The sequence below is a fragment of the Gossypium raimondii genome, chromosome 4 (genome assembly GCF_025698545.1).
Source record: "Gossypium raimondii isolate GPD5lz chromosome 4, ASM2569854v1, whole genome shotgun sequence".
Lineage (NCBI taxonomy): Eukaryota > Viridiplantae > Streptophyta > Magnoliopsida > Malvales > Malvaceae > Gossypium > Gossypium raimondii.
Window position 1 is genome coordinate 2086901 of NC_068568.1, and position 10678 is coordinate 2097578.

Genomic DNA, 10678 nt, shown 5'->3' on the forward strand with positions numbered 1-10678 from the left:
TTACATTTATACATTATGTCAATTTAGTCTTGAATTTTAAAAAATTTAACCCTTAACATTTTACACATTTTGTAATTTTACTTTTATTTGTGACATCGAGGGTTAATTTTAAAATAATGAGAAAAAATAAAATTCATTATCTTGGATATTCAAGTGTTTCTATTTTTAGTATATTTCGATTAAATTTAGTTTACGTAATTGTTTTTTAGCTTTATAGATGAAAGAGTCACAAAAAAAAGCAAAACTGAAAAAAAAAACCACAATGTCTAGACGTTGAGAGTTAAACTTTTTAAAATCAAAACTAAATTAACACGATGAATAAATGTTGAGGGTTAAATTTACTATTATGGAAATTTTAAATGTAGCCACGCCATTTTCCCATTGACCAAAATAAAAAAAATCAAATAGTTAAGTGACTATTTTAAATTGTAATAATTTAACATTAATATAATTATAACATTTCTTATAAGCTAGGTTTCCAGCGAAAATGGAAGTTGTTCGGTAACGGGATCATACACACTAATGTTTTATATTAGTAGTTATTGTGACATATAAAACAAATAATGATATGTCAACATGAAATATACAGGAATTATCACGTAAGTTGTCATACCAATAATATTAGAAAATTAATATTTTAGTCAATATTCTCGTTAGAAAAATGATTTCACTTCCGTTAAAAGATTAATAATTAAATTTAATTAAAACAAAAAGAAATAATCGCGAATTTGAAAAAAAAAATTAAACATTAACTGCTAAATTGAGCGGTAAAAGGTTTCTTATTCCCGGGAGAACATGGTTTTTACAGAGTTCTCTATGCAAAGCAACAATCACATGCAATGAAAGAAAAACCCATAAACAGCCCCTTTTAATCACACACGTAAATACGAAAAAGGGAAATTTTCATTTTCCATTTTCATCAAGGATGAGCTTTGCTTCTAAATGAAGGTCCTTTCATGGCAGATTTTTTGGAGGGACAATTTGCAGCTTTTTCCATCGAATTCCCCATTCTTTTAGCTTTCTTTTGCAGACTATTTTCAGCCATTAACATGCGTTCCATTTCATCCTCGAACTTCCTGAATTCATCCATTGCAGTTTCCATAACTGAGTGAAGATAATCCTCGCCTTCTTGCATGGCTTTTTCGGCTTCTTTTTCTTCCATGGCTGCCATTGCCTTTGAAAAGAGCTTCGTTGGGTCTTCAATTATCGATGGATCAATGTTACACGGCTCTAGATAGCGAATAATTCTAGTGATAAAAGAAAGCTTGCTGGGTGGAGAATCATATAAAGTAGGTTTAATTATGGTTTTAGTCCTCTACTATGTTGGAAATTGGAATTTAGCATCTCTATTTCAATTTGTTATAATTTGATGCTAAATTGATACGATCATTTTAACTACAATAACTAATGATATTATTAATTTAAAGCTATTATAACATAATAAAAATATAAAAAATAAATTATTATAAATTAAAGCGAAAAAGATTAAATTCTAAATTTAAGAATAATAAAAGAATATACACTTATTGTCTTAACTTGTTTTATCATACATTTGTTTGATAAATTATTCCATAAACCCTTCTCACCACATCATCCATGGTCTATTTTCTAATTATTTAATGACATTTTCAATAATTTTTCCATGTCATTGTCATATAATTTTGGTAATTTTTTATCTTAAACCTTGAATTTTGAATCCCAAAACCAAACTCGAATTTTGAATCCTAAATGGGTTTAGGGTTCGAGTTTGTGTTTGGGATTTAGGGTTTGGAGTTTGGAGTTCGATATTCATGGTTCAAGATTTGAAGCTCAGGATTTGAAGTTTGAGATTTAGAGTTTAGGGTTCATGGGGAAAAAATTATCAAAATTATGTGTCAATAACATGTAAAAAATTACTGAAATGTCATTAAATAATTTAAAAATGACTATGAATGATGTGGTGGAAATGGTCCATAAAATAATTTCACCATCCGTATAGCACAAATTCAAACTGTGTTACTCCTATTTTCTACCCAATGTTATATAAAAGAATATATAACTATTATCTAAGCAAAAGTCGAAAATTATAATAAAACTTGTTCTTTATTTTTCTTTCTTCATTTAATTAATCTTTTGTATAAATCCATTTAGCTAAAAATTTTAAAAGAAAAATAACCAAATTGTTTTTTTTTCCACTTTATCTCGATGAAGGATTGGAATCGATGAAAAGTAAAGCCATGATTTGATATTGTCAAAGCATCCAACTTTTTCAATGTAAATTCTTCATGAGGTAAACCAATTATATCATCAAATGAAAAGATGCCTTCATTAAAATGAAGCAAAGTAAAACAACATATCATCAAATGATAAGTGTGGTGATAAAATATAGTGTATTCCTAAAAAGAAATATAAATTCAATTTTAGAAATGATATTATTGAAAAATGGTAACTACGAATCTCGAACATAAATATTAAAAGAATATGAAAAAAAAAACTATAACAACAGCTCAAAATAAAAGAAATGAAGTTGCAACCAATAGTAAAAAAAATCGACAACTAAGGAAGTAGTGTTATTGCTAAGCAAAACACCCCGAATCGCATGAACAACTCCACATCCCGAAATTGAGAACTCCACCTAACACCATTGTGACGGCCCGAACCCTCCTTGTTGGGAAATGTGCCCATATTGTAGTAAACATGTAACTGTTTTCTATTTATTTGAACGATGAATAAATAAATAAAGCTAATTTCACATTTCACTATTATGTCTTTTGTATTTATGTCCTTTATTTTTTGCATGCATAGCAAATTTGTGACAAGCAAATATTAGCTCATTGATTGTCTAAGTTCAAACTGAAGATAAGTGACATTGTAAGGACATTTACATTGCGAGGAAGACAACTTACTTCTGTAGATAATCTAAATAAGTCTGTAATCCCGTAAAAGAATTGAAGTGAACATTTGATTCAAATACTGAGAAGGATTATTATGTCGTCTACAATTTCAATTGGGGAAATGGCTGGTCTTGGCTATCGGAGCAGTTGACTCCACAGGTAAAAGCATAAATGTATTCATTGGTAGAATGATACGTTGGATTGAAACCAAGATGAATTAATTCTAAATTTGTTTGTCAATTAATTCACTTGTGACATTCATGGTGTGATTTACCTAAATCCTGAAATAGTCATTGACCATGCGTATGCAACTCATGTGCTTTAATATAAGTGGAGGCTTATGCTCTAAAGATGATCGAGCCCGTAGTCGGTATGTTGGGTACATGACTTGTGTATGGCATGACTTTACTAGCAACAGTGGAATTCATAGCTCAATCAAAGAGTTAATGATATATTCTCATTGACATTATGTGGAACGTGGTCATGGGTTGCTCATTCTCGAACGAGTAATTTATCACAGTCATTTGTTGGCATTAATCATATTAATCATTAAGAAGACACAATGGTGACAATAGGATAAAATAAGATTGTATTGAGTGAACGGATTTAACTCAAAGAAATCAAGGATATCATATGAGGGTAGCACACACATGACGAGGTCATTGGACAAAACAGTTGGATAAATTGTTTTCGTTGGATAAATTGTTTTCGTAAAGAGTATACAATAAGGAGTTTTCAATCATGGCACTTATTGTGGACTGACTCCATGATTAAGTAATTATGAATTACTGAAACGATGCTTATGGATATAATTGCAATTACTAGAGTCTAACTGTACATGTCCGATTGATCCCTCTGCTAGCTCAACAAAAGCTCGATCAGACTGCATTTGAATCAGAAGAAAATTCTACGATTTTAGAAATAATTTAATTGAGTCAATTTCTTCGATGTGGAATTAAATTAGGTTGTCGTGAGAATAGTTCAACTAGAGAATTTGTTTAAAAAATTTTCTTGAAAATTTAATTTAGAAAATCTAAGTGATTTTTTGATAAATTAATTTTGATCAAGTAAATTTAAATTAATTAAAATTAATACGATATTTTTGAAAATTAATTTTGAAGTCAGACAATTGATTAAATGGGTAATTGAACTTGAAAATTGGACATGGGGTCGTAAATTGGGTCCGGGAGCCCAAAACTAAGACCAAGATCCAAAAACTGATCAAATTGGACCCGGTTTCATATACCAGGCTGACAATCTAACCAGTGGCTATACCTGACCGGTCAGGTCATCACTGACTCGGACCAAATTGGTAGCAACCGAACTGACTCGGAGTGCATAAAGGAGTCGCACCTGCATCACAGGAGCCATGGTGTCGGCAGCTGCAACGGCAGCGTCTCGATGGCCGACGATAGTTGGCCTTCGGTGGTTGAGTAGTGTAAGAGTTACACTCCTACTGGAACTCTACCAGGGAATTTTATTTCAAATTAACAATTTCAAAAATAATATTATTTTAATAGTTTAATATTAAATTTAATTTTATGTTTATCTATAAATATTATATTAATTTAATATTAAAGTGATTAAGTTTAATTATAATTGAACTCTCTAAACTTTCTCTATATAAAGAGAGCAATGGGTCATTATTTTATATATACTTGAATTCAAGAGAAAGTTGTAGAGAGAAAATTCTCTAAAAAGATTATTTCAGATAATTTATAGAGATATTTTTTATTTATAATTTGACCTAAAAATTTAGAGAAATTACGAAATTACCCACTAGTAATTTTTTTTTTAAAAATTCTAATTTGAAGCGAGCCCACATTTGCCAGATGTGAGCTTGAGGATAACGAAGAAGACTATTCGGTTGAAGCGCTCATCCTAAATGAATCGAAAAGGTAAAATTCTAATTAAGCGTTTATTATTTTAGATATCACATTCAAGATCTTGTTTTGGAAAACAAATTTAAAACTTTATTTCCTCTAAATTTATTTTTTGCTACGTTTTCCAAACTTGTGTTTTCCTACACTTCTCATCAAAAACCACTACAACATAGTAGGATAATCTGTTCGGGATAAACCTGATTAATCAACGAATAAGTAAAATAACAAAAAAATTGAAAAGATTGAACACAAGTATTTTACCCTAAAAACTTGTAAAAGCTAATATCTAAATGTGTAATAAGTTATATTTCTAGGGTGAAAAAGAATCTATTTTAGGCTAAATTCGTAGGTCAAATAATATTAAAATAACCTACACTAGTCAGAGTTCGCCTAAGATAAATAATCAGAATTTCACAGGAAGAAGAAAACTGAGAAAATTGTATAACATATCGCCTCGTTGTGACGTGGTTGCTGCCTCGTCAGGACGCCCTTCATTGGGTCATCCGGACGAGGCATCTCTTCTCATCAGGACGAGGCATCTCTTCTCATCGGGACGTCAATGGTCACATCGTCGAGACGACACCTCTTCCTCGTCGGGATGTCAACTTTGTTTTAACAAAAAATGCGAGGTATACTCCACATAATCCTTTTAATTCCTTGGTGTGGTATGCTTCTCTCTTATATACAAGTGATTTACCCACTTTATATAAAAATTTATTTATTTTACATATTTTAGTAATTTTTTTATACAATTAATATCATAGCAACTTAATCGAATGTAAACAACCAAAATGGTTAAAATTTTAATAGATTAAGTTCGGATAGTTCTAATTCAAATTTTGGCCTAGTATAATTTTGAAACTTGACAAATAAAAATATTATACATTTACGAAAATGTATTGAATTAATCTATATTGTTTTGATAACAGATAATAGTATTTAATTGAATTTGGATTTAGATAACAACATTCTAATAATTTACGAATAATAAATGAATTCAAAATTTAAAACAAATTTATAGATTTAAATTTAGATAATTCAAAAAATACAAATATACGACATCATTCTTTTCATAACCCTAAGGATGGGCATACTTTTTCATTGGCCCAAAACTTATATCTGGTCTTAACTAAACCACCCAAACGAACCGGGCCTGTGAGCTGAGCCGCCCACAATTGCATAGCTATTTAATTAACTCTCATAAGTCAAAGATTTTTCTTTAATTTTCCTTTAAAGCAAAAAAAAAAAAAAAACTGAAGCTTAGCCTCGTTGTCTCGTAGTTCGTGCTCTCGGGTACACAGATCCAAATTATTCCTTCGTCAAACACCCTTTCTACGTTCTTCTCACGGCCAAAATTTTAAACAGCGATGTCGGGAAATGCTGAATTGCGGCGGTTGGTGATGTTCCAGGCGGTGCTATTAGTGGTATTGATGTTAGCTTTGAGTAATGCTCCGGTCGGTGACGCCATATGGTTGAACGTTCCTCCGACTGGCACTAAGTGTGTTTCGGAGGAAATCCAGAGCAACGTCGTCGTTTTGTCTGACTACGTCGTTGTTTCCGACGATCACGGTCACGTCCCTACCATTTCGGCCAAGGTTCGTTTCCGTTTTTGCCCTTCTGCTTTTTTTTTCCTAATTTCTAATTTCGATCTGTTAGGACAAGATTGTTAGGGTTTTGACTCGCTTTATTTATTTCTTTATTTTGATGAATAAATGGAGAAAATTAATGAAAAATTTTGAACTTTGATGTTATTTGAAAATTTAAATGAAATAAGGTACAATGGTTAGATTTGTTATTGTTGAACTCGAAATAGCCTGTTTTCGATGTAGATTCAGAAAGTGTTTTATTTTAGGGGAAACTATCGACCGTTTAGCTGTAATATTTTTAGGTATAAACTGAAGAATTAGGACTTTATGAAATCCAATGGAATTTAGATAGAACTGTTGACTTGAACCCTCTTAAGTTAATATTTGTAGAATCACCATAGGGTTTTAGAAGAATGGAAATCTAAGGATGAAATTGTAAATGTAAGGAACCCAACATTGAAATTATCCCTAAATTTTCTCAAATTTGCTCTTTATCCCCAGATTTACCCCATAGGATATATTGTACCATGTTTTTGAACTGACATTAGATTACCGTTGTCTCGTTGTTTTATCTTTTTAATATGTTTTGCGACTCTGAAAAGGAAACTCTAAAGCCCCAATGGTGACCTATATTGAAGCATAATTTACTTGTCGCAAGCTTCTAACACTTGATTTGTATTCTATAGGTGACATCCCCTTATGGGAACAATCTTCATCACAAGGAGAATGTGACACACGGTCAATTCGCATTCACTACTCAGGAGGCTGGCAATTACTTAGCATGTTTCTGGACAGACAGCCATACTCGTGGGGCCGGAGAAGTTAGTGTCAACATTGAATGGAAAACTGGTATTGCAGCTAAAGACTGGGAGTCAGTGGCCAGAAAAGAAAAAATTGAGGTATTTCCTTTTTCCTCCATCAATCATGTTTGGATTTAGAGAGAAAACCATGGATGTTACTACTCCTATTCCTAGTGCAGAGTAAATGTTGATGTCAAATGATTTTTGAGATTGGCCTGCTTAAGGATTTTTATTGCTGCTGCTGGTATAAAGATGATTTCTTTTGTTGCTGAACTTCCAGTTTTCATAAACCCGTAGGTGTAACAATCTGCTTTTGCTCAAAAAGAATCAATATCCTTTTACTTTGCAAAGTTTGTGAGGTAGGCTGAGTAAATGATCATATGGGTGTCAAAAGCTTGGAACTTTATATTTTTTATCCAAACTTTTTGAATGACCTTGGAATTCATTTGATAAGTTTTTATGGTTTCCACTTAACATAATATGGTTTGTGAAAAAGATAAACGAATTGGTTTCTATACGCTTCGTCTTTTGTGTGTTTCATTTTGCTTATTTACATATAGGGTGTTGAGCTGGAGCTGAGGAAACTTGAAGGAGCGGTGGAGGCCATTCACGAGAATTTACTCTATCTGAGGGACAGGTAATCATTAATAATTTCTTTTTAGGGCTTGTTCAAACTTTAGGCTTTTCTTTAAGGTAAGCTAACATCCTCTGTTTATCCCATCCTTATCGGACCACAGAGAAGCAGAAATGAGGACAACGAGTGAAAACACAAACTCTAGAGTCGCGTGGTTCAGTATCATGTCTTTGGGTATTTGCATCGTGGTGTCAGGTTCACAAATTTGGTACTTGAAGCGTTACTTCCAAAAGAAGAAGCTTATCTAAAGTCCTAAACTCGCTGATTGGTAGACAAGAAAATTCGGAAACTTGTTTTCTTTTTCTTTTTCATGTATGTTTTACAGAGGAAAGTTTTGATACCCCATTCAGAGGGTATTGTTAACATTTACCATACTAAGAGAACTGTTTTAGTTTCTTGACACTTAAGTTAATGCTTGATCCGAGTTTATAAGTACTACTAAAAATGCCTTTAATGGTTAGTTTATAATTTTACTATAAATACCTTTAATGGTTGGCTTAGAACTAGGGTTTTAATTCGAGTTTTAGTTGTTGCAAGTTTGAGCTCGTTTCGATTCGAAATAAAGATTGAATTGCTCAAATTTGATGGACTAGTTTGTCTACATAATTAACAAATGAGTTCAATTCTCATGCTCGAGTTTAAACTTCGATTATTTGTTTTGTCCATGTTAGTCATTAAACTTAACAGTTTTTTTCTAGTTTTGGTTTATGCGATGATGATGACCTTAGGCAAAAGATGACAAATTGTTTTTTTTTTCTTTTTATTTTAAAATTTTTATAAAATTATATTGACAATGAAAGCAATTTAAAAAAAAAAATTTAAAAATTCCAAAACACGGAAAGGTTGATCACCCAACTTTTAGAGTGCATTCATCTAAAATGAAATCTTTGCAGTTTCGTCACTCAACTTTTAAGATGCTTATCAAATTTCTAACAGTAGTTAACATGTACATATCACACCATGTTCACATTTTCAATTTGGTCACTCAAAAAATATCATTTTTTTATAATATTGATCGGTGTAAAATTATTAAGAATTAAAGTGATAAAAATGATAGTAACTAAAATAATGCTTTAAAATTGCCAAATTGTATTTGTTTACTCATTGTTGAAAGTTTTACTTTTTTCAATTTTGACATCTTAAATTTCAAACAATCAAAACCAATTAAATAAGTTATTGAAAATCTCTTTTATCCTTTGATAGTGTCAACCAATTTATTACTATAATATTTAAATTAATTAAATTAATTTAGTCTCCTTTTAAATCTTAAAATTTAATTTTATGTTTTCAAATTAAAATCAACTCAAATAAATTATCTTTAATAATACATAAAACTCAAATTTCTTTTGATTATATGATATCGAGTCTTTCATACTATGCTAATAGCAAAGTAAAATCCTTACAATTAATTAATTTTATATTTCATGCCAAACAAAATCCGTAAGTTTTTCATTACTCCTTTACTCAAACGAAGAACAAGCAATTAAATTAATTCATTGCAATGATTTTTCTTTACTTTTAACTTAGTATGAAAGACTTGAGATTATATAATAAAAAGAAATTTAAGTTTTACATACAATTATTAAATATGAGTCATTGAGTTGATTTCATTAAAAATATTAAGGAAACATAAAATAAATTTTTAAAATTTAGAAGGAGATTAATCTAATTAATTTCAATATTATAGTAATAAATCGATTAATATTATCAAGAGATAAAAAAATTTTCAACAATTGATTTAAGTTTTTTATGTTTTGAAATTTAAATTTTCAATATTGAAAAAATAAAATTTTCGACAATGTGATAAACAAATACAATTTGATAAATTTTTGATACAATATTTTCGTTTCTATCGTTTTTTCACTTTAATTATTATTTTTATTACCCCAATCAATACTTTAAAAATAATAATTTTTTAGGTGACTAAAATGAAATTGAGAACATGATGTAGCGTATACAGTTAACCGTCGTCAAAGATTTAATGGTTGAGTAACTAAAATAAAAACGCCCTAAAAGTTAGTTGACCAACTAGATAGTTTATCCTTTCTCTTTCCACTACTATGAAAATTTTTAACTCCACAAACGATATTGAAATTTTAGTATTTATTTATTTTATATATAAATATATGAAAATTTATATCTTAAATGGATAAGCAATTTGTGTCTTGTGGAACAAAGGGTCAAATGTAGGTCTATCAAACAAAACCAGCTCTTTGTCTCGTCTAAAATAAAGTCAGACCAAACTGTAATGTCCTTTTCTCTTGTGATCTTTTTTTTTTTTTTTAATGTAATGATTTTTTAATATTTTAAATTCAATTGGTTATTAAAGTAGACATTAAAATTTGATGTTAAAAAAGGAGATCTTTCACTTATTATTGGTCCACGTGTATGGCCCATACTGGTCAAACTTTTCTTTCCCTTACCTACCCCTTGAGTGAATCCCAAATTACATAAAAAAATAGTTTTTATTTTTTAGGTTTCAATTTTATTGGTATAAAATAAATTTTTTCATTTTGAACTTAGGCTAAATTAGTCAAATATATTGAAAAAAATATTAATCAGTAAAATAGATCAATTTTTTTTTTAAATTTAGGGAAATATGTTACTTTTGGAGAAAGAGCGTGAAAGCGCGCCTGATTGAACACGAATTCTAATAATTACAAAGAAATCACGTTTAGTTGGACGCACTTTCCTTGACATGTCAGTAGGAAAGTTCAACTGAGCGTGTTTTTCTACTCACTATCCAGAAAACGCTCTTAGTTGGAAGCACTTTTACACACTCTCTAAAAAAAAAAGACCTATTTCTCTAAATTTTTTAAATTTAATTTTATATTAATAATTTAAGGAATTTTGGATGAGATGAGATAAACTAGAAGTATATCAAAATAATTTTACATAAAAA

General features: G+C 30.1%; 1 protein-coding gene across 1 annotated transcript; it reads left to right on the forward strand.

Annotated features, from left to right (window-relative positions):
* Positions 1-5980: 5980 nt before the first annotated feature.
* LOC105780492 (transmembrane emp24 domain-containing protein p24delta3) lies at positions 5981-8183 on the forward strand. The gene is made up of 4 exons (XM_012604859.2): positions 5981-6351; positions 7029-7241; positions 7703-7779; positions 7880-8183. Exons 1-4 carry the CDS (start codon positions 6124-6126, stop codon positions 8022-8024), a joined length of 663 nt encoding a protein of 220 aa, XP_012460313.1. The 5' UTR covers positions 5981-6123; the 3' UTR covers positions 8025-8183.
* Positions 8184-10678: the final 2495 nt, after the last annotated feature.